Here is a 22,996-nt window from a genome sequence, read left to right as displayed (position 1 = left end):
GAAGTAGTAGTGACTAGTGTTCACGACGTCTTTGGTCGCTGCTCGTGAGCACGCGTGTGTCTCGCTCGGTGGTTGAGAAGGAAGAGCGCGAATAGCAGCGGTTGTTCATATACGTGGTGTTTGTTTAGTTCTTTAGTTTCGCCACTAGAGGCGTGACGGTAAGAGTGCCGGAGGCACCAAGTTTTAGCGTGATGGCCACACGAAGACGCCATATGTATTTATATATATATGTATATACTATAAAATTGTGTAGATAGGGCGGACTTATGAATCACACGTCTCGTGTCAGTACGTTGTATAATAAAAGATGTAAAGTAGTGTGTATGCATTGCATACAATACAATTGTTAATATATTGAACGGTGCAAAGAATGGATCGAAAATGTTCTATTATTTCCGATTGCAAGCGAAACAAATTGATTTGAAGATGTAAAAAAGTTCATTAGTTTATATCGAAATAGAAAAATAAGAAAATTCGAATTGACAGCAACTAAATAGAACGAACCAAAGCCATCCCCTTTTTCTCATCCCCACCATCTGGGCGGTGCTATGGGGGAAATATTTGTATGTACAGTGTGTGTTCAAATTATATATATCTTGAGGTTTATGAAATAATTAAAAAAAAACCTTTCGTTATTCATTTCACGTGTATGTATTTTTATGTTTAAATAAATAGATATCATAAAAGGAATATAAATTATATTAATAGAAATGTATTATTTACAGCATAAGATAATGCAACAATAACAAATAAATGTATTCTACTTTGTAATATCATTGCTCAATTATACATATAACTTAGCAAAGACTATGAGGATTTAATTATTGTTAATAATAAGAGATAAGTCATGGCTACCGACAAAGTAACTTTGAGTGATGCTCTTTCAAATGTCGATGTACTAGATGAATTTACTTTGCCGGATGAACAACCTTGCATCGAAGCTCAACCATGCTCCGTTGTCTATCAAGCTAACTTTGATACTAACTTTGAAGATAGAAATGGTTTTGTTACCGGTATTGCCAAATATATCGAAGAGGCTACTGTTCATGCTAGCTTGGTAAGAATGCTATGCTTAATAATTTACTTTTCCAAATAATGTAGAATAAATTGTATTAATAAAATATTTCAATTATAATTATTTGACAGAATGAACTATTAGAAGAAGGATTAGAACATGCTGTTATGTTATATACATGGAGATGTTGTTCGCGTGCTATTCCACAACCAAAGTCAAACGAACAACCAAATAGAGTTGAAATTTATGAAAAAACAGTAGAAGTACTTGGACCTGAAGTTAATAAATTGTTAAATTTTATGTATTTTCAAGTACGTCATTTATCTAAATATATTCTATCTATTGTACATATATATATTCTGTATATTTATCAAGAGTATTAAATATTTGTCTACAGCGGAAAGCCATAGAAAGATTTTCTGGAGAGGTAAAACGCTTATGTCATCATGAAAAAAGAAAAGATTTTGTATCTGAAGCATATTTGCTGACTTTGGGAAAATTTATTAATATGTTTGCTGTCTTGGATGAATTGAAGAATATGAAGTCTAGTGTCAAAAATGATTATTCTACGTACAGAAGGTATAGAAATTTTCTTATATTGGAAATATATTATCTTTTGTACAACAAAAATGTGCATTATATATGTATATAAAATATATATATATATGCATATAAAATGTATATATATATATATTACCATTAAAGTGTGAAATCCATTAATTCATAAAATAACTATACCGACCAATTAACACGTAAAATGTTATGCTGATCCCTATTATTATTTTATATAATATCAAGTTATTTCATAAAACAACTAGTTAATATGTTAAACAATAAGTCTTCTTTGTTAAATTTTCCATTTAGGCCATAATGTTAGCTATTAATGACTGATATGGTTTGGATAGAAAGTTTAAGGCTGATCTGTAGGGACTGGCATGACGTTTAATGCATTAAAATGTATAATATACTTTCCCTAAAACGCTTAGTTTTTTATTTTCAAAATTAACTGAATTATAGACTTTAATGGTAACATATACACACATAAATATATATATATATATAAATAAATATATAAATCTTTCATTCCAGAGCTGCACAATTTTTAAAAGTTATGTCAGATTCTCAAACGCTTCAAGAATCTCAAAATTTATCAATGTTTTTGGCAACGCAAAACAAAATACGTGATACAGTGAAAGAAAATTTAGAAAAAATTCCTGGTTACGAAGAGTTATTAGCAGATGTTGTAAATATATGCGTTTATATGTTTGAAACTACTATGTATCTTACTCCTAACGAAAAACATATGTTAGTCAAAGTTATGGGATTTGGTTTATTCTTGATGGATAGTGAATTATGCAACATTAACAAACTGGATCAAAAAAAGAAATTGAAATTAGATAGAATTGATAGAATATTTAAAAATTTGGAAGTAGTACCATTATTCGGCGATATGCAGATTGCACCATTTAATTATATTAAACGTTCGAAACATTTTGATGCTTCCAAGTGGCCGCTTTCTTCGTCTTCCAACAGTATAAGCCCACAAGCTGGTCTTATGGTTCATCTGCCTCAAATTAGGGATGATCATGTAAAGTATATAAGCGAATTAGCAAGGTATGACATTTATTTATGTATTTCATTTTTTATACAAAATTTATTAAGTGATATTAACATTATTTCTTCTTCTTTTTTTTATAATGTAGATATAGTAATGAAGTAACAACAACTTACAAGGAATGCGGTAGTGATATAGAAAATAGTGAAACCGCGGAATTAGCTTTACGTGGATTACAATTACTTTCTCAGTGGACAAGCGTTGTAACGGAACTTTATAGTTGGAAATTGCTTCATCCAACTGATCATCATATGAATAAGGAATGTCCTCAAGAAGCAGAAGAATACGAAAGAGTAAGCTTTCTCACTGTTTTCTTCTATTAATTAATATTACTGAAACAAAAAATGTTTCCTCTTTTATAGGCCACACGTTATAATTATACAGACGAAGAAAAGTTTGCGCTTATCGAAGTCATTGCAATGATTAAAGGATTGCAAGTATTAATGGCACGCATGGAGACAGTATTTATTGATGCAATACGTCGTAATATTTATGCAGAATTACAAGATTTTGTACAGCTTGCTTTACGTGAGCCCCTAAGAAAAGCTATTAAAAATAAAAAAGATCTTATTCGAAGGTTTGTTAATTCTTTATATTATTTATTAATTATTCATATTATATTTATACAAATTTCTAATTTCAGTATAATTGTTTCCGTGAGAGAAACTTGCGCCGATTGGCACTTCGGAGTTGAACCGTTAGGAGATCCTGCTTTAAAAGGAAAGAAAGATCCAGATAATGGATTTGGTATAAAAGTTCCACGAAGAAATGTCGGTTAGTTGTTATAAAAATAATAATGAATATCGTCTCTCTCATAAATATTTTCAGTTCTATTTTATTTGAATTTTTTCATCTAGGTCCTTCCTCAACACAACTCTATATGGTTCGTACTATGTTGGAATCATTAATTGCTGACAAGAGTGGTGGGAAGCGTACATTAAGAAAAGATATCGATGGACAATATCTTGTACAAATTGATCAATTTCATAAAACCAGTTTTTATTGGAGTTATCTTTTGAATTTTAGTGGTACGCTAAATTTTCGTAATTTAAATTTTCGATATTAAAAAATATTAAGAATACTGTTATAATGTTTATATACTTATTTCTAGAATCATTACAAAATTGTTGCGACTTGTCGCAGTTATGGTATAGAGAATTTTATTTAGAAATGACTATGGGTCGAAAAATACAGGTGAATATATTTCTTCTTTATAAATAAAGTTAACACTTTCGCGACGGGAATTCTATGTAATTTCAAACTTTTTAGCTGAATATGGGCAACATAGTTCTATGTCATTTGACAATTAACATTTTTTAATTCATTCATTATACAGGGTGTCCCGTAGCTAATGGTACAAATGAACAAAGGATGATTCTATATGAAAAACACAGTCGAAAATGTAGAATACAAGTTTGAAAATTTGTCGAGTATACGTACACTTGACTGGGTTTGCAATCTTAGAAACTAAAAATCTTGTTTGATAAACATGAAAATAGAACTGATACAAGAGATTTCATCATACTGACAATGTTTATAAACATATTAATAAGTATAAAAATGCTCTCCAAAATATCAGAAAGTAACACAGTAAAATCCACTGAGCTGAATCTGGACCAAATGTACGTGTACTCAACAAATTTTCAAATATTTTTATCAAAAACAAAGTCATGTATGAACAAATTCTATTCTACATTTTCTACTCAGTTTTTCATGTAGAATCAGCTACTGCCCTCTTGTACCACTAGTTACGGGACACTCTGTACATAGAAAACTTAATATGGAAACAAAAATAAATTTTTCAAATTATTTGCTTACTTATCTGTGATATAAATAGAAATAATATAAGCAGTAATGACTTAAATTTAATTAATATACCAAGCCAAAAACGATTTACTGCAAAGATTGTTAGGAAATATCAAAATGCATTATTAGCAAAAAATACAAATTTCAAGAGTTTCAAAAATTAATATAAATTTTATGTAGCTGTAAATTCATCATATTTATTTTATTAAACTAAATATTTTGTCTACACGTGTATCTGTAATGTTTAATGTTTAAAAATTTCAAACAACAAATGACTATATAAGCATCATACTAAGATGCAATATTTTTTATATTCATATACTTACAAATAGCAGAACTCTGTTGCTATTTGTTACTTTGCAGACTTTTTTAAATTATATGTCGTATTCAACTAAATGTTCTGTCTAGTTATCACCCGTCGCGAGAGTGTTCATATCAAATATAATGTTATTTTACCATTTATTTTATCGATATTATTCTTATATCAGTATTTTGGTACATTTTTATAATATATAATTATTGTTTAACGATTAGAAATGTCAAGTGCGCCATCAGCATAATGAGGAATGCAGCGATTTAATAACAATGGAGAAACGAATTCAGGTATTCTATCTACTATCGTGCATATTAAAATTTCTATATATACAGGGTGATTAAACAAAGGGTTAAATATTTGAACTTAAAGCTTATAGTATTTACTATAAGTAAAAGTATAAAATGTTTAATTAACATGGGTCCTAAAATCAACCATTTTACTGTAAATTAACTTTTATTATATATGAGCATTCGATATTATAAATCAATCTTTCGATAATGCATTGAATTTACGCAGAGGAATTTGCTTAAAAATATTTTAGTTCAAGATTGTTAAGAAAAAATTATTACTAAGATCAACAAAGATTACTTCGTAGATGTAAAAATAATATTAGATAATCAAGAATGAAATGTCCAGTTTCGAACGTTTTATGCTTAACGACTTAGTATGCACAAAATCATAGATATTCGATATTATTGCTTCCATTTGAATGCAATTCTGATATCTGTGGATCATGGATTAACGTACACTTTTAAATATTCCTTGAACTCGTATATTTCTAATCAAATTTCTCTATGTATATTTAATGTGTTGCTTAGAGACTCGCTTACAATATTAAATGCTCATGTATTAAAAAAAGTTTATTTACATCGGTAGGGTTGATTCTAGAACTCATATTAATTATAAATTTTTTATTTATTTCAGTGAGTATTATAAACCCTTCAAATATCGAACTCCTTCTTTTTATCACTCTGTAATATATATATATATATATATATATATATAATAATGCTCTTTGTTATAGTTTCCAATTGAAATGTCTATGCCTTGGATATTGACCGATCATATACTAAGGAGCAAAGAACCATCAATGATGGAGTATGTAAAATTCTACTATGTATATGCATATTATATACAGGGTACAACAGAATAAATAGGAAATATTATAGAAATGGATTCAGCATATCAAAACAAGAAAATAAGTTCATATATACATATGTCCAATTTAATCTTCTTTCGGAGTTATAACGAATTTGAGTCTTGTGATTAACTGAATGCAATTACATTGTGAGGAGGTATTTAAAATGACCTCTTTGTACCTGTACACAAGCTTACAGTCGTCTTACAAGCGATTTCCTCATTCTTTCCATATTTCCAGCCATTGCTCGGATATGCTGGAAACTTTGTTCAATCCTTTCACGAAGTATTTCCACACTGTCTTTAAGCATTTTATAGACAATGTATTTTAAATAATCCCATAAGAGAAAATCCAGCAGTTTCAAATCGGGTGAGCGAATAGGCCAGGCAATATAACCACCATGACTTATCCACTTGTTTAAAAATTATCTGGCTAATTAATAGAAACATGCAATGTCTGATATCCAATGAAACATCTTTTTATTTTCGTTTATCAAAATAAAATCATTATAGTAGGAACACTCTAATTATAATTCGCTATAATTCTGAAACAATGTTAAATAGGATACATGTTTATATGAACTTTTTTTCTTGTTTTAATATGCCAAAGTTATCCCTATAATATTTCACACTTATTTTGTTACACCCTGTATAAAAAGTGTTTGAGTTTTTGTTTTGTTTGTATAAACGTTATGAGCGTTTTCTTCTGCAAATTTTATTCAAGTTATAACATAAATGGTGAAATTGTCTAAATGTTTTACTCAAAGATGATATTTAGTGACTGTGCGTATGTTGTTTACTATTTTAGAATGATTCAATGTATTCTTCTCTAAACGATAGTTTATCCGCTTAAAATCACTCAATTAGATTTTTATTTATGAAAGAAACTAAAACAAGAAGTTTATGCAACTGAGATAGCTAAACTTGATGTTATGATAAAACGAATTAGGAATGAAGTTGCAAAAATTAATAGAAATCTACAAGAAATTTACCATGTCATAAATATCGTACTATAGAGCTATTAAACTTGTATTCGCATAGGCGGGCAACATTTTCAACAACACATTTATATAAACAGTTTTACCATAAATGGTAAAATATTTTGTTCTTATTTTTAAGCATAGAATACACTCACAATGTCTATACGAAAAAATCTCAGACACCCTGTATACGTTTTTGGCAATGTATATACGTACATTGTTTCATACATTGTTAATAACAAATACAATACTTAATTATTTAATTTTCCTATCTTTTAGGTATGTTCTATATCCCTTGGATCTGTACAATGACAGTGCATTGTATGCATTAACAATATTTCGTAAACAATTTCTTTACGATGAAGTGGAGGCTGAAGTTAATTTATGTTTTGATCAGTTTGTTTACAAATTAAGCGAACAAATTTTTGCTCATTATAAACAATTAGCTGCTAGTATTTTATTAGATAAACGATTTAGAGTAGAATGCGTAGCCTTAGGGGCATATTTACTTTCTTATCCTCGTGCTAATAGATATGAAACTTTATTAAAACAACGACATGTTCAATTATTGGGAAGAAGTATTGATTTAAATAAATTAATTACGCAACGTATCAATGCTGACATGCAAAAATCATTAGATTTAGCGATCAGTAAATTCGAATCTGGAGATATCACAGGAGTAGTGGTAAGTTGAAATTATAAGATTATTGCAATCAATTATTATACTTAACGAGCTTAAAAAAAAAGTTTCATATATGTTTATATTTTATATTTCATATTTATAAATAATTTTGTTTCTCTCATACAGGAATTAGAAGGATTATTACAAGTCAATCGGCTTACTCATAAACTATTAAGCAAATGGCTTGCACTTGACGAATACGATGCTATGTTCAGAGAAGCAAATCATAATGTTCTTGCTCCGTATGGAAGAATAACGCTTCACGTATTTTGGGAATTGAATTATGACTTTTTACCAAATTATTGTTATAATGCTGCAACAAATAGGTAAAATAAATCTTGTTGATTATTTCATTATTAATTACAATGAAATTTGATTCGTTGAAATTTTGTTTAAAGGTTTGTTAAATGTCGTGGTCTTCAATTTGTACAACCGGTACATAGAGATAAACCTCCACAAATGTCTCATCATTATCTCTGGGGTAGCAAGCAATTAAATTTAGCATATAGTACCCAATACGGACAGTATTCTGGATTTGTTGGGCCATATCATTTTCGTACAATGTGTAAATTATTAGGGTATCAAGGTATAGCTGTAGTTATGGAAGAACTTTTAAAAATAGTCAAGTCATTAATTCAAGGAAGCTTACATCAATTCACTAAAACGTTAATGGAAGCTATGCCAAAAGTTTGTAAGCTTCCTCGTTATGATTATGGATCTCCCGGAGTATTAGGATATTATCATGCACAGTTAAACGATATCGTACAATATCCTGATGCTAAAACAGAACTATTTCATAATTTTCGAGAATTCGGTAATACTATATTATTTTGCCTTCTGATGGAGCAAGCACTTTCGCAAGAAGAAGTTTGTGATTTATTACATGCAGCACCATTCCAAAACATATTACCTAGACCTTACTGTAAAGGTACATATACTAGCAATATGATTTAATAAATTCAAGAGTATCTCTAACAGTATCTAACCAATGACATCTGTTAATGGGGAATATTTCAGAGGGTGAGAAACCAGAAACCAAACAAAAGCGACTTGAAGCCAAATATGCAGCATTACAGATTGTACCAAATGTAGATAAATTGGGCAATGCTAAGGTAATTAATAATAAAAATGAATATACAATGATTAAGTCATATACATATAACTATGTATTATTTATTCTTTTAGCAAGCAATGATTGCTAGAGAAGGAGACTTGCTAACAAGAGAACGACTCTGTTGCGGCTTGTCAATATTTGAAATAGTACTTAGCAGATTACGCAGTTTCTTAGATGATCCTATTTGGGTTGGGCCACCGCCTGCGAATGGAGTTATGAATGTGGACGAATGTACAGAATTCCATAGACTTTGGAGCGCTCTACAATTTGTATATTGCATTCCAGTCGGAGATACAGAATTTACCGTAGAGTCAGTAATATAACATAATTATTATTTTTTTAATTATTTTATTTATTCTTTCTTTTATATTATATTTATCATACAATATATACCTTAGGGAATTATTCGGTGAAGGCTTACATTGGGCTGGATGCGCTATGATAGTTTTACTTGGCCAACAAAGAAGGTTCGAAGCTCTTGACTTTTGCTATCATATTCTCAGAGTACAGCGTGTAGATGGCAAGGATGAAAATGTCAAAGGAATTGTATGTATATTATTATATTTTTTTTTTAATTTATCTTTTTAATGTTTTCACTTGTTTCCTTTTTTATTTTCTCTCACAGCGTTTAAAACGAATGGTGGATCGTATAAGGAGATTCCAAGTATTAAATTCTCAAATTTTTGCCGTATTAAATAAGTATTTAAAAAGTGGAGATAGCGATGCAACCAGCGTAGAACATGTTCGTTGTTTTCCTCCACCGATACATCCTTCGCTCGCACACGCTCAACAACATTATCATGCTCCGGAATACTTACGCCAAATGAATCATCAATGAAGGTAAATTTGTGAAGATTATCAGCTGCAAGAATAAATAGTAAATTTTTTTTAAGACTGATAGATTTATTTTCACGAAAATAATATTTTAATGCATATAAATTTCAATGCATAAATAACAGTTAAGTTTTTAAAATTCAGGATTTTTTTTTTTTTTTATCATAGGACTATTGCACAACTGCTTCCAATATGATAACTATTTCTTCCTATATCCAATTAATTAATAAACATGAAATATTTGGGATACTTCAGTGAAACATTTTTAATACGTGCAATGAGATATAATATATACACAGTGTATATATTGTTTATCCATCGTATTGGATTTACATATAATATTATTTTAAAAAATCTTTTTTAATATTGTGGTTAGTACAAAGAACAGAATTTTATTTCTTTATTATAAATGTCCTTCAAGATATCGATAATAATTAATCTATAATTAATGCCCGAACAAAGAACCGAGCATCGTCTTGCAGTTAGAAAATATACAAATATTAAATATAAAGAACACTATAAAGTGCCCAATGATTCGATGGATTGTAAGATTATGCTTATGGTAACATTTGTAAAGTATGTCTGTATGTATGTGTGCGCATATTGTGCATTTATATAAACAGAGCAAGACCTGTTATTTCTTAAATATAAATTCCATATATTATAAATGTGTATATGCGTGTATGTGAGCCTGTGTGTAACTTTTATCCAAGTATCAATTTTTTTATTTGGACTATGATGAACACAAAGGAAAAGCGAGCAAGATTTTATTGTTTTTGCATTTTCTTATTGTAATTCATTCTTTTTTATAATCCTACGTGTTCATCTTTAAGTATACACATTAATATTTAAAAAAAAAAATATATTATATATATATATATTTATATTTTATTCATTATTTCTTCTCACACACACATTTTATACTCTCTATTAAAAAATATTATATAATTCATATGAAAAATCTTCAAAATGTACGAATATGACGTGTATGATTTCAGATAAAATAAGTTTTATTAATGTTTAAACTTATTTTTATTTATAATGCAAGTTTAAATAATATAATGTATTCAAATTCTCCATAATATTGAAGAGATATTCAAATACATTTGGTATACATTTATTTTAAATGCATATAATAAAAGTATATGCTTATGTATGAAAAGAAATAACTGCAACGACAAAAATAATAATAATAATAATAATAATAATAATAAAAATATTTACCAAAATAATATAAAGAATCAAAGGTCTGCGAAAAAATCTGATGCATTGTCAACCTTACTACTTGGTAGATTATGTTTCATTTGTTTTTGTTTACCACCCTTTATGCGCTCAGAGGTATTTAATGTTTCCAAATACTCTACGTTCCAAAATTTGATGTCGTTGTTATGAGAAGAGGATGCTATCAATGTACCATCTCTATTAATATCAAGAGCTTCTATTGGAAAATTATGCTGGCCTACCACACCGAGATTATGATGCGGAAATAAACTTGTAGCTCTATAAATTATTATTAGATTAACAAGTAATAAGTAACAAGTTTTTTCATTATAATATCCATGGTGTCTTATAACTGATGGTACAAAAGGGCAGTAGCTGATTCTACATGAAAAATTGTGTAGAAAATGTAGAATAAAATTTGTTCATACATGGCTTTGTTTTAGATAAAAATATTTGAAAATTTGTTGAGTACACGTACATTTGGTCTAGATTCAGCTCAGTGGATTTTAATGTGCTACTCTCTGATATTTTGAAGAGCATTTTTATACTTCTTAATATGTTTATAAACATTGTCAGTATGATGAAATCTCTTGTATCAGTTTTATTTTTATGTTTATCGAACAAGATTTTTAGTTTCTAGGATTACAAACCTAGTCAAGTGTGCGTATACTCGACAAATTTTCAAACTTGTGTGAACAAATTGTATTCTACATTTTCAAATTAATTTTTCATGTAGAATCATTCTTTGCTCGTTTCTACTATCAGCTATGAGACATCCTGTATATTATTAGCGAAATATAATATTTTCATACCTAAGTATTCCATCTTCACCACCTGTTATTACAATATTTTCGGTAATAGGAATCATACAATTTAGAGCTTTTTTGGTTAAGCTAGGAAATTCATCCGAATGAAGACCAAATTCTCCCCAATTGAATACATACATTTTTCCTTTGCTGGTAGCGCTTAAAATCTTTGTCTCTGATTTAAATAAACCAAGGCATAATAATTCTTCTTCATATTCTTCAGACTATACCAAAAAATTATGTAATGTTATTATTATTATTATTATTATTATTTCTTTTTATTTTTAAATAAATAAATTACCTGAATATGTAATTTTTTTGCAGGTATATTAAACGTTGTGAGTGATCCATCTCCACTAGCACATACTAAATATTTGTTGTCCCTATTCGTAATCATAGCACTAACATAGTCTTCCATTTGTTTTATCGAAAATACAGGAGTATTACCTTTTTGTCTGATATCCCACACTTTTAAAATATATATTTTCATTATAATTAAAAGTCAGAATATTAATTAAATGATAAATGCATAATAATATGCATAACGTATACAGGGTGATTCTTGAAACTGAGACAGATTTCTTTTTTTATCTTACGTATAAAAGTATTAAGCCAAAATTATCGAAATATTTATACTTTACGAGATATTCTATATTTTAAATCATTATTTTATGGGACTAAGACTTTACATTCTATAGAATTAAACACCTCATTATTCGAAAAAATACATTCATCTGTTCATAATTCGTTTCCGCAAAATTTTCATTTTTTTCTACTTGTTGAAAAACAATTGACAAAATCGTATTCTTCATATTTCATCTCCCGTGTGTAAAGTATGCCCTTTAATTAAAGTAACGATATAAAATGTCTAACATGTCGTAAAGTATTACCATTTTGATATGACATTGGGTTAATATTTTTATACAAAAGATGAAAAAAGGCATCGATTAGTTAAAAAAAAAAAAAATAGAGTTGCATTAAAGAATAAAGTATAACCTGAAAGGTGCATCAAGCATTCACATAAAAAATAAGGTCATAATAAGACATAGAAGTAAGGACGTATTATGCCATATGATTTGTTTCTCTATAATTTCTTTTCTATTTTTACTTAATAAAGAATAATAATCTATCCCAGTTAAAAAAAATCCCTTTGTAGATAAATAATAAAGTATTACATTTAACTACGCCATCATCATCCCCTGTTGCAAATGTGTGCTCTCCTAAAATGCTCATCGTATATACAGGTTGTCTAAAATACAAATATATTAATTTCAACATCATTAAAATTTCTAATATAAAAGGGGAAAAAGATACAATTTATTTTTAACATACTCATGAGCATTTTCATATAATCTTACTAATTTTTCTGTTTCCACATCGGTCATCATTATGGATAAGTCTTTAGCCGTAGAAAATAGAATTTTACCATCATGATCGAATTCAATATCTCTGCAAGCTTTGAGATGTAATTCTATGGATGATACGAGTTCTGTTTCTTCGTTAGTATATTTATATCTGATAAATGAAAAATGTATTATCATTGAATATATACATTGTAAAACTAATATTTACAGTTTTTACAATTTAGAACTTACAGCATAACATCTCCTAAAATATTAGCCACAGCGATCATATCATTTTGAGGATGAAAACATATATCTACTATAAAATCTTCTAATGTAATTGTCGGAGGATGAGATCTGTGCAATTGCTTAGATCTAATTATTGCTTTTACAGTCTCATCTTCTTCTTCATCTTCATTTAATGTTAAAGCTTCTCCGCTGCTACCTAAGAAATATTAAATGAATAAAAGAGTAGAAATTGGTAATAATATAAAATAATAAAGATGTTATATTATAGATATATACCTGGAGCTAAAGAATCATGAGTTATATCAGCATTAGAAGGTCCTTCGCTAGATTCTGTATCTGTATCAGAATCTAAACTAATGTCACTTGATGTATCATCACTATCACTTTGGCTCATATCGCTGCTATTACTACTATCATTGTCAGGTACAAAATTACCTATTACACGAGTAACATTTTAAAAAATATCTTATCTATGTTGATATTTTATTTGAAAATAAATATAAATGAAAAGGGCATAAACAATAATTATCATTGAAATTAATATATAAAGCATACCCGTTAGTTGTCCAGTATTGAAATGCATCCTTTTAAATATTTTATTAACATTTATTAGAACAACTTTTTTTAACAATTGAACACGTTATCTATAAAATTGATAATATAATTTTATAGGTTATATACGAATAAAATTACGAGATCAATAACACGTAGTTACGGTTTAACTTTATAATCTCGTATATTTATGCAATAAATAATAATTCATTCATGTGACTTTGTTAAAAATAAATTTTTAAATTAATCCTTACTTATATATCTTTTTCATTTGTTTAAACAATTAAAAAACAATAATGTAATCGTAAACTTAAACATGTGACTTTAGAATGATACGAAGAGTCATCTGTTAACGTATTAACTAAGTTTATCGAGGTCTACATTACCGACATGGAAATTATGACAAGAATAAAGAAGAACTAATGGTGTAGGTGAATTTGTAATTCAAGTTTGAAAACATGGCTGATTCTGCAGGAAATTGGTGTCTTATTGAAAGCGATCCTGGTGTTTTTACGGAATTAATTAAAGAATTTGGTAAATAATGATCTCTGTTATTTTTATATCTCATTATTATGAAATTTTCAGTATTACATATAAACATTATAATTGTGATAATTTTGTTTAGAATCTAATTTTTTCGATTTTCTAGAATAAAAAGGAAGGAAAATAACATTATTTAATTCGTATTGTATTATACTCGTGTTACCAATGAAATTTAATTTTACTTGTGTGTTCTTAGGTGTTAATGGAGCTCAAGTCGAAGAATTATGGAGTTTGGATGACGAACAATTTGAGCATTTAAAGTACGTATTTATATTTATCGTCTTACACAAGAGACCTATGTTTGTGTGAGAATGCGCATCAAATATTAGAAATATATGATATTTTAGAGTATAAAGTAATAAATGTTTTTTTTTTATTTTTCAGGCCAGTTCACGGTTTAATATTTTTATTTAAATGGGTACAAGATGATGAACCGTCTGGAAATATTGTACAAGATAGTAGATTAGATAAGATATTTTTTGCTAAACAGGTATAATATTTCTATTATTAAAATATAATATTTTAAAGTTGCAATATAATGTTACTCGTAATTAATTTAAAAATCATATTTATAGGTAATAAATAATGCTTGCGCTACACAAGCAATACTGAGCGTACTTTTAAATTGCAAACACTCAGATATATCATTGGGTCCTAATTTAGAGGAATTTAAAAACTTTTGTCAGAGTTTCGATGCAAATATGCGAGGTCTTGCTTTAAGTAATTCCGATGTTATTAGAGAAGTTCACAATTCTTTTTCAAGGTAAAACTTTAGTTCTAGAAGAAAAAGTATTTTTTAGCATATTATTACGCGTTATACTTCTTTTGTTGAGCTTTCCATTTTGGCCACGATAATTTGCTAATTGTTGCAAGACATAAGAATGTTGACCACTTGTGTAGCCTGAATGGAAAGTCTAAGTCTGGTCTCTAAGAACCAGTATGGCAATTAGTGTTAATTAAAATTATAATATAAATTTATGTAACATAATATTTTCTCTAGACAAACATTATTCGAGTATGACACTAAACAAGCATCTAAAGATGACGATGTATTCCATTTTGTGAGTTATGTATCTATTGATGGTCGATTATACGAACTGGATGGATTAAAGGATGGGCCCATGGATTTAGGACCCTGTCCAGTTGGTGATCAATGGGTTCAAGCAGCTAAACCGATTATTCAGAAACGTATAAATAAGTAAGTAAATTTGGTTATTTTCGTTTTTTGGAATTGAGACAGGTGTTTTACTAATCTTTATTAAAAATTCTTTATAAAAAAATTGTCTTGTATTTACTGTATTATAGCAAATAATAATACTCAGTATATATAAATAAAGATATAAATTATTAAATATTTCAAAAAGTATAGATATGCAATATTTCAATAACTTTCAGAAATCAATTGGTTAAAAAATAAAATACAATTACATCAGATGGGTGCACCAATGCATCCGCAATAATAGCTTGTTCCAATTCCAAGAATCACCCTTTATACTTTTACATACTTTTACTAAATGCCATATGTAATATTAATATCATTTTAACAGATACAACGAAGGAGAAATACATTTTAATTTAATGGCTATAGTAACAGACAGAAAGACACTTTACGAGCGTCAAAAAGCAAATGTTTGCGATCCTGCGGAATTGGAACGTTTACAGGCATTGATAGAAGAAGAAATGAGAAAATCAGAACGATATCAAATTGAAAATATTCGAAGAAAGCACAATTATCTTCCTCTTATTATGGAATTACTTAAAATACTTGCCAAAGAAGGAAAACTTATTCCTCTTTATCAAAGAGCAAAAGAGAAGGCACTGGAGAAAGAATCGAAAAAAAATAAAGCATAAAATTGATAAATATATTATAATACGAATTACTGTATGATAACGATTAATTTGATGTCATGATTTTTTAAATAAATATCTCATTTTTTCAACTTTATAGTAGTTGAAGTTAAACTGCTTGATTTTAATTTATTAAAATAAATTTGTAATTTTATTCTTATATAGACGTGACTTCAAAATCACATCTACGTGCTCTCGTTGATAGTATATATGATTCGAGGTAAATACTTGTCTAATTTATCATTCTCTATTTCTGGTATTTTCTTTTCATATAAATATTCTATAGCATCTGAAAAAGAAAAATGAAAGAATTTATTACATATGCATTAAACGAATCAACACTAATAACGTACGTATACTTTATATTATATGTTACCTAAAAAACTCATCTTTTTGCGTTCTTTTACATCCGATTCCATCATAAGAGAGGATAATATTTGATTTAGAAAATAAGAAGTCATTCCGTCAAAATATTTTAAAATATTTGACCATATTATTTCTCTTCTACTTGTTATTCCTTTTACATACATGCTGTAAACAATATAATATTATAATACTTATGTGTATATGTTATGATTAAGTATAATTAAATATGCTTCTTTTATACGGATTACATTCGTTATAATTACAAAATTACTTACTATTCTATTAATTGTATTTTAATATCATTTACATAAATAATTTTTGGACAGAATAGCTGCATATGCAATTGAGCTGCCCAAAAGTATTTCAACCTTTTATAACTTATATTTAATTTATTTCCTAATTTAATCCAAATTATTCTTGGTATAATAGCATTTTTTAATTCTTCTATGCAGTCACATTTCGTTATTTGAAGCAATTCATTTACATATTTTGTAATTAATGATAACGTCCATACGGGCTTTGATTTAGAAATATTTTCTACGCAAAATAAAAAAAAACATTATCAAATTTTTTTTCTCCTCTAATCTTTGTTAATAAAAAACTATCCGCTTACCTTCCTCTTGAATATTACGGTTTTTTAAAACGATGTCGTAATGCGACCAAACTGAGAGCCTCGTACGATTCAATGTATTCGCTAAATTTAAGAAAATTTTACTTTTTTCTAGACTGTCCTCGTGTTTCTTTACATAATCTAATATTAATTTATCTTCATTCGAAGTATATCTATAATATAGATTTCAAATAAATGATTGTTCATTTCACAAGTTTAACGATAAATATAGGGAAATATATTTTCATACCTTTGATTAGTACGGTTTTGAAATAACATTTTGAATCGTGTATTAACGCTAAACAAACATCTCCAAGGTAATCCGTTAGCTAGAAATTGAACAAATTTTTGTCGCTCTATACGACAAGGAATATAAAATTGTCTGCTATGTTTTGCCGATATGAATGGTTCGACATTATCTTCTTCCCAATTGTGAAGCTGTATATCGATAATGAAATTCATTATAATATAATTGAAGATTGATCAAACAATTATTTTAAACAAACAAAAGAACATTTTCTTACTTCGCAAAATTTCTTCCAATTCCTTTTAATGATTTTATCTTCTTCTACAGAAAAATGTCCTCTACGAAGTGGTCCATAAGTTTCAAATAATCTTTTTTCATATTCCTTCAGCCCACGAGAACCAGAATAATTTCCTATCATGTGTTGTCCTGGTACATTATGTATCAATTTAATATCCAAATTTTTTAATTTCTATAACAACATAGTATTTATTATTTCTATTAATAATATTCGTTTCATTTCAAATAAAACAATATTAATAATACTAACCTTCTTATTTATCTTCAATAAAGCTTCTTCTTCCATGCCAATTGTGGATTCATCAATCTCATCAGAATTATTATTTAATCTTTCAACAGTAAACGAATAAGATATTTTTTTCTTTTTCTTTGTATTATCTTTAAATGAACTTAATGTATGAGAATCCGAATCGTTAGGGCCATCGTTTCTTAATTTAATCCCATTTTTAGTGGTTTTTTTTCTTTTCGCGCTTGAACGCTCACCTTCATCTTCTTCGTCATTATTAATTGATCTCTTCTGACATATTTTATGAATTCTTTCGTTTGTATTAGAAAAATTGAAATATGTATCAATATTTGCAAAATACTCGCTATCACTTTCATCTTCCAATATCTCTTCCTTTACTATAATTGTTGTACCGTAAGCATCCATTTAAGTAATTTACCGTTTATTCCTTGTAGACTTAACAATTCGTCATTTTTTTCTTATTAATAATCATTAGCTCCATTCATTTATCTTTCATTAATGAAAAATGCGTAAAAAATTAAAACCTATCATCACTGTACAATAAAGAATCAATTTTGAATTTATTATTGTTTTCTTTGAATAAATGTTTGATTGTAATTCAATTAAATGTATTAATATCTATTACAATTATATTAATAATCGATCATTTTATTTTATTAAACTGTGACTCGTAATTTATAATAATAATGATCTTATTATTATTGCCTCTCTAATTTTTGACTAACGTAGTAACTTGATATACACTACCGCCATCTGGCGCATTAGTTTCCTTTCTCATAATTACCTTAAAAGAAAGTACACGTGCTTAACAAAATGCAGAAGGTAAATTTGAAATTTATAAATAAATTTATTCAATAAAATTTCATTGATTTGATCTATTAAATAATAGAAATGTATTATTTATTCATTTATTTTGTAGAAACAAAAGGAACCGATCCATTCTGTACAAGTGTTTGGGCGTAAGGTTAGTACATGTTACCAATTCCTTTAACCTATTATTAATATATACTTTTATTTAATAGAAAAGTGCTACTGCAGTAGCTTACTGCAAACGAGGCCGTGGAAATCTTCGCGTAAATGGAAGACCATTGGAGTTGGTTGAACCTCGTGTTTTGCAATATAAATTACAAGAACCTATTTTACTTCTCGGGAAGGTGAATAGAACAAGTTTTATTTATCTATAACAATTATAATAGTAGACTTTTCTAAAACCAAATAACTAATTTTAAATGAAAGTTAATTATACGTTAGAGATTTCATAATGTTGACTTTATTCTGATACATATACAGTGTCTTGCTTTAATATTCAAACACCATTGCTTTTCAAATACAATTGTTCAGTATGCTTACTTATAGTTGACTTAAGAAATTCATAGTTTTGTATTCACTAAGTATTACACTTTTTCTAATTGTCACAAACATAAATGTTATTTATTTAAATAACATAATTATCTATATACCATAATATAAAAAAAAAGTAACATGAATATACGGTATGAGTTTAAGTTAAACGCTTGTTAAATGCTAAGTTTTTTTCTTAATATAAATAATCTTTGAACCATTGACAAAGAGAAAACAGAATTCTCCAAGTGATATTAAAAACTTGTACATATGAAGACATTTTCACTTTCACTGTATCGTTTAGGCCCATCTCAAATTTGTTAATTTGTTGAAAAATGATGCCAGCATTCGTAAATTGATTTTTTTTTATATTTATCATCTCTTATTAAGACATTATAATACTTTAAATTATTTGAAAGATCACTGACCTGCAAACAACATATATAAAAAGACAAGAAATGACAATCATATTTAAAAAGCAATGATGTTCTAATAATACAGCGAGTTACTGTAAATTCAAGGATTGTGATACTAATGCTATGTTATCCTCGCATATTAAATGTTTTTGCAATTGCAAACAAAATTGGTAACGAGTGTTGTAACTTTGTAGGAGAAATTTGCTGGTGTTGATATAAGAGTTCGAGTAAATGGAGGTGGTCACGTAGCGCAAATTTATGCCATTCGTCAAGCTATTTCTAAAGCTCTTGTAGCTTATTATCAAAAATGTAAGTAACAATAAATATACGCCGAGTATTCGTGTATATTTTATCCTTATTTATCTATATGGATGTATCATATACAGTCAAACCTCCTTTAACGCGGTAAGTGCGTTCCGCGTTATATGGAAACCGTGTTATAAGAAATTGGGATTTAACCGTACAAACCAAGCTAATTCGTAGCGCGTTGTATGGAAACAGCGCTATAAGAAACACAGATTTTAGTACAAATCACATCATTCGTACCGCGTTATATGGAGACCAAAAAATACAAAAGACAAGATAAATTATAAATTATTTTTATTAAATTGAAGAGTTCATATAAGAAAAATGATTAAAAAAATTAAACAAAAACTAAACTAAAAAACTGTTTTCCAACAAAAACAAGACAAACTTTTGTAAAATTATGTAATCTTTCAGCACTCATCCTCGCTGTCAGATATGAGTCGCCTAACTCGTCTTCTTTTATTGGGTAAAATGTCTTCCTTACTTGCTTCATCTTCGCATTGGTTTTCATTTGTAACTTCTTTTTCTAACTTCACTAAAACCTCTCTATAGGGAGCTAAGCAATTTTAATTTCACTATTTTCCAATCTGTTAAAAATGGTTTAGAAAAGTTGGCTTGTGTAGTACATTTTTAAAGTTTGAATGATTCTTTGGTCAAAAGATTGTATTAATGACGTGCAGTTAGGAGGAAGGAAGACAATTTTCACATTTGGATGATACAGTTCTATGTTGTGGCAACCAGCGTTATCAAGAATCAATAAAACTTTGAAATACAAATTTTTTTCCATCATATAGATTTCCACTGCCGGGATAAAACAATTATAAAACCAATCCTTAAATAAATCTTGAGTCATCTAAGCTTTCTTATTAGATCGCCAGAATACAGGCAATTTAGTCTTATTAATGTTTTTCATTACACGGGGAGTTGAAGAACGATTTATTAGCATTGGTTTTATCATCAGGCTCCCTGATAGATTGCTGCACACATGAAGGGTGATACGTTCTTTTGAAGGTTTAAACCCCTGAGTACACCTTTGATTGTTCGAACTGAAGGTCCTAGATGGTAGTTTTTTCYAATATAGTGCCGTTTCATCGTCGTTAAAAATCTGATCAGGTGACTAAGGAACTTATGGGATGTTCTTGAACGGAAACCGCGCTGTAAGAGTACCGCGTTAGAAGAGGGCTGTCGCAATTTCAGCACCGCGTTATATGGAAATCGCGATCTGCGAATGCCGTGTTATAGGAGGTTTGACTGTACTATACAATGATAATATTACAAAATAGTGTATTACGATTTATAGATGTTGATGAAGCGAGCAAAAAAGAAGTCAAAGATATTCTAATCCAATATGATCGTACTCTTCTGGTCGCAGATCCAAGGAGATGCGAACCAAAAAAGTTTGGTGGTCCAGGAGCAAGAGCACGATATCAAAAGTCCTACCGTTAATATGTTTATCATATTATATAATATTTATACCGTTAAATAAAAAAAAAAACAAATCTCTGCAGACATGATTAAATCATAAAAATTGCTGGACTTTTAATTATCGATGATTATCCTATTTTTCTTGTTTTTTTAAAAAAAAGAAAGAATCAAACCATCAGGACACTAAACTCTATGCTGCTTTAAGGATCCTAATCACTGTGCAAGTAGTTAGCCAAGATACCCAATCGTTTTTAACAAAATAAAGGAAGAATTTTCACAAAGAGCTTATATACTAATTCGTTTTATCCTTTTTTCTATTTCTCTTTCTTGAAATTAACTGTAAACAATTTTTTCTTCTATTTTTCTAGAGTATGTTATTTTAATTTTATGGAAAATAATATAATTGAAAATAAGGTGCACTATTATAAAAAATTTCAAGTTTCTTCTATTTGCATACTTTTTTTATTGTATTGAAAAATTATCATTATGCAAGTAATATAATTAATATACTTAAGCTAATAAATTTCAATGGCAATGACGTGGTGACAGCATTAGTTCATGCTCGATCAATTAAGTCAAGCAACGCTGAGTACGATTCGTACTTGGATGGGTGACCCGCTTGAGAAAAAACCGCGATGTGTGCCATTTGACACCAAAACTCTCCACCTAGTTAGTTAGTTAACATCTAGAGAGTTGGTCCCAAGCCCAAATAAAAAGGAGAGGGTTCCGAGAGGGATTAAAGCTAGCAAACCTACACTCGGTAAAAACAATAAATTGCTTCTGGAAATAGCAATAAAAAATTATAAGAGGACAAAATCCTAATAAAAAGAGAAAGAAGAAGAAACTAATAGTATGTTTTACATATGCAACATGGCTCCCGAAAAGGTTAAATTTTTACACATATTAACTTCTCTCTAATTATTTATATTTTGTAATGAGGTATTATATTTTATTCAGTTAATCATTATTCCACAAAAAAAAATCTCTTCACATACATACGCATCTCATTCCAATGGAAAGGGAAACGAGATTTATTCCCAAAAATGTCCAATGGAAGGGGAGAAAGTATCTCATTGGTCGCAAGAGTAATATGACACCGCTTGGTCGGCTCCCGCCTTCAGCGATCATTGGCTACTTATCGTCCAATGATATGCGGCTCTAAATTAAATAGAAAATTAACACATTGAACGCCGGTGCTCACATTGCTTGTTTTTTTTTTACAAAAATAACAGAAATATACTGACTTTTAAATTAATTTTTTTAAATTAAATTATCTATGCGTGTTTTGTTAGAAATTAAACATATGGAAAAAAAATAAACAATATAAATAAAAACATATGGAAATAAAAATAAACAATAAGTAAATTATGTCAACGTATATAAAACATGCTTACATATTGTAAACAAAATCTGACAATAACGCGGGGTCGGTTTTCAATGTATTCAAATATTTAAATACTGCTTTGTCAGGTCGAACTTTTATTGAACAACGGAACCTTATCATCCAACGATATGCAGCTCTGAATTGAACAAAAAGATTGAGGTATTGAAATCTGCCATCGCAGTAGACAAAATAGAAGAGTATTCTTTATCGGGATCTCGATTTGTAAAGAAATATACAAATTTAAATAAACGTACAATATATATTATTTAATAATCAATATTCTTGTCCCAACAGTA

The 22,996-nt window shown here is 28.4% G+C and overlaps 5 protein-coding genes across 6 annotated transcripts; 3 read left to right on the top strand and 2 right to left on the bottom strand.

Moving 5' to 3' along the window:
* Window positions 1–210: 210 nt before the first annotated feature.
* LOC106791466 (cytoplasmic FMR1-interacting protein) lies at window positions 211–9,820 on the top strand. 2 transcript variants are annotated; one of them, XM_014757103.1, is made up of 20 exons: window positions 211–647; window positions 726–1,057; window positions 1,147–1,326; window positions 1,413–1,594; window positions 2,105–2,629; window positions 2,719–2,923; window positions 2,993–3,207; window positions 3,274–3,404; window positions 3,488–3,658; window positions 3,742–3,824; window positions 4,971–5,039; window positions 5,777–5,850; window positions 7,149–7,554; window positions 7,678–7,877; window positions 7,950–8,479; window positions 8,569–8,663; window positions 8,737–8,975; window positions 9,064–9,211; window positions 9,291–9,505; window positions 9,668–9,820. In XM_014757103.1, exons 2-19 carry the CDS (start codon window positions 848–850, stop codon window positions 9,501–9,503), a joined length of 3,876 nt encoding a protein of 1,291 aa, XP_014612589.1. In that variant the 5' UTR covers window positions 211–647; window positions 726–847; the 3' UTR covers window positions 9,504–9,505; window positions 9,668–9,820. The 2 variants fall into 2 exon arrangements, with proteins under 2 accessions (XP_014612589.1, XP_014612588.1); XM_014757102.1 differs by lacking the exon at window positions 9,668–9,820 and having other exon boundaries at window positions 212–647; window positions 9,291–9,528.
* On the bottom strand, window positions 8,997–13,952 carry LOC106791467 (WD repeat-containing protein 55 homolog). Its single transcript, XM_014757104.1, has 9 exons — window positions 13,674–13,952; window positions 13,395–13,553; window positions 13,122–13,314; window positions 12,859–13,041; window positions 12,702–12,775; window positions 11,828–11,994; window positions 11,533–11,750; window positions 10,724–10,999; window positions 8,997–9,527 (listed from the first exon to the last, which is right to left on the bottom strand). Exons 1-8 carry the CDS (start codon window positions 13,699–13,701, stop codon window positions 10,741–10,743), a joined length of 1,281 nt encoding a protein of 426 aa, XP_014612590.1. The 5' UTR covers window positions 13,702–13,952; the 3' UTR covers window positions 8,997–9,527; window positions 10,724–10,740.
* Window positions 13,953–14,057: 105 nt separating this feature from the next.
* LOC106791463 (ubiquitin carboxyl-terminal hydrolase isozyme L5) lies at window positions 14,058–16,150 on the top strand. The gene is made up of 6 exons (XM_014757099.1): window positions 14,058–14,204; window positions 14,410–14,473; window positions 14,598–14,703; window positions 14,789–14,976; window positions 15,214–15,411; window positions 15,761–16,150. The coding sequence occupies exons 1-6, from the start codon at window positions 14,129–14,131 to the stop codon at window positions 16,062–16,064; spliced, it is 936 nt and encodes a 311-aa protein (XP_014612585.1). The 5' UTR covers window positions 14,058–14,128; the 3' UTR covers window positions 16,065–16,150.
* On the bottom strand, window positions 15,926–18,549 carry LOC106791461. Its single transcript, XM_014757096.1, has 7 exons — window positions 17,832–18,549; window positions 17,562–17,753; window positions 17,288–17,475; window positions 17,041–17,210; window positions 16,703–16,964; window positions 16,438–16,592; window positions 15,926–16,350 (listed from the first exon to the last, which is right to left on the bottom strand). The coding sequence occupies exons 1-7, from the start codon at window positions 18,231–18,233 to the stop codon at window positions 16,247–16,249; spliced, it is 1,473 nt and encodes a 490-aa protein (XP_014612582.1). The 5' UTR covers window positions 18,234–18,549; the 3' UTR covers window positions 15,926–16,246.
* A 16-nt stretch (window positions 18,550–18,565) lies between these two features.
* On the top strand, window positions 18,566–21,600 carry LOC106791465 (40S ribosomal protein S16-like). Its single transcript, XM_014757101.1, has 5 exons — window positions 18,566–18,650; window positions 18,748–18,792; window positions 18,851–18,982; window positions 19,780–19,894; window positions 21,192–21,600. The coding sequence occupies exons 1-5, from the start codon at window positions 18,642–18,644 to the stop codon at window positions 21,335–21,337; spliced, it is 447 nt and encodes a 148-aa protein (XP_014612587.1). The 5' UTR covers window positions 18,566–18,641; the 3' UTR covers window positions 21,338–21,600.
* Window positions 21,601–22,996: the final 1,396 nt, after the last annotated feature.

This window comes from Polistes canadensis, unplaced genomic scaffold (assembly GCF_001313835.1).
Source record: "Polistes canadensis isolate GaletaPanama2010 unplaced genomic scaffold, ASM131383v1 scaffold_310, whole genome shotgun sequence".
In the NCBI taxonomy this organism is placed as follows: Eukaryota; Metazoa; Arthropoda; class Insecta; order Hymenoptera; family Vespidae; genus Polistes; species Polistes canadensis.
Note: the sequence above shows the minus strand (reverse complement) of the source record. Positions and strands in the feature narration are given on the sequence as shown.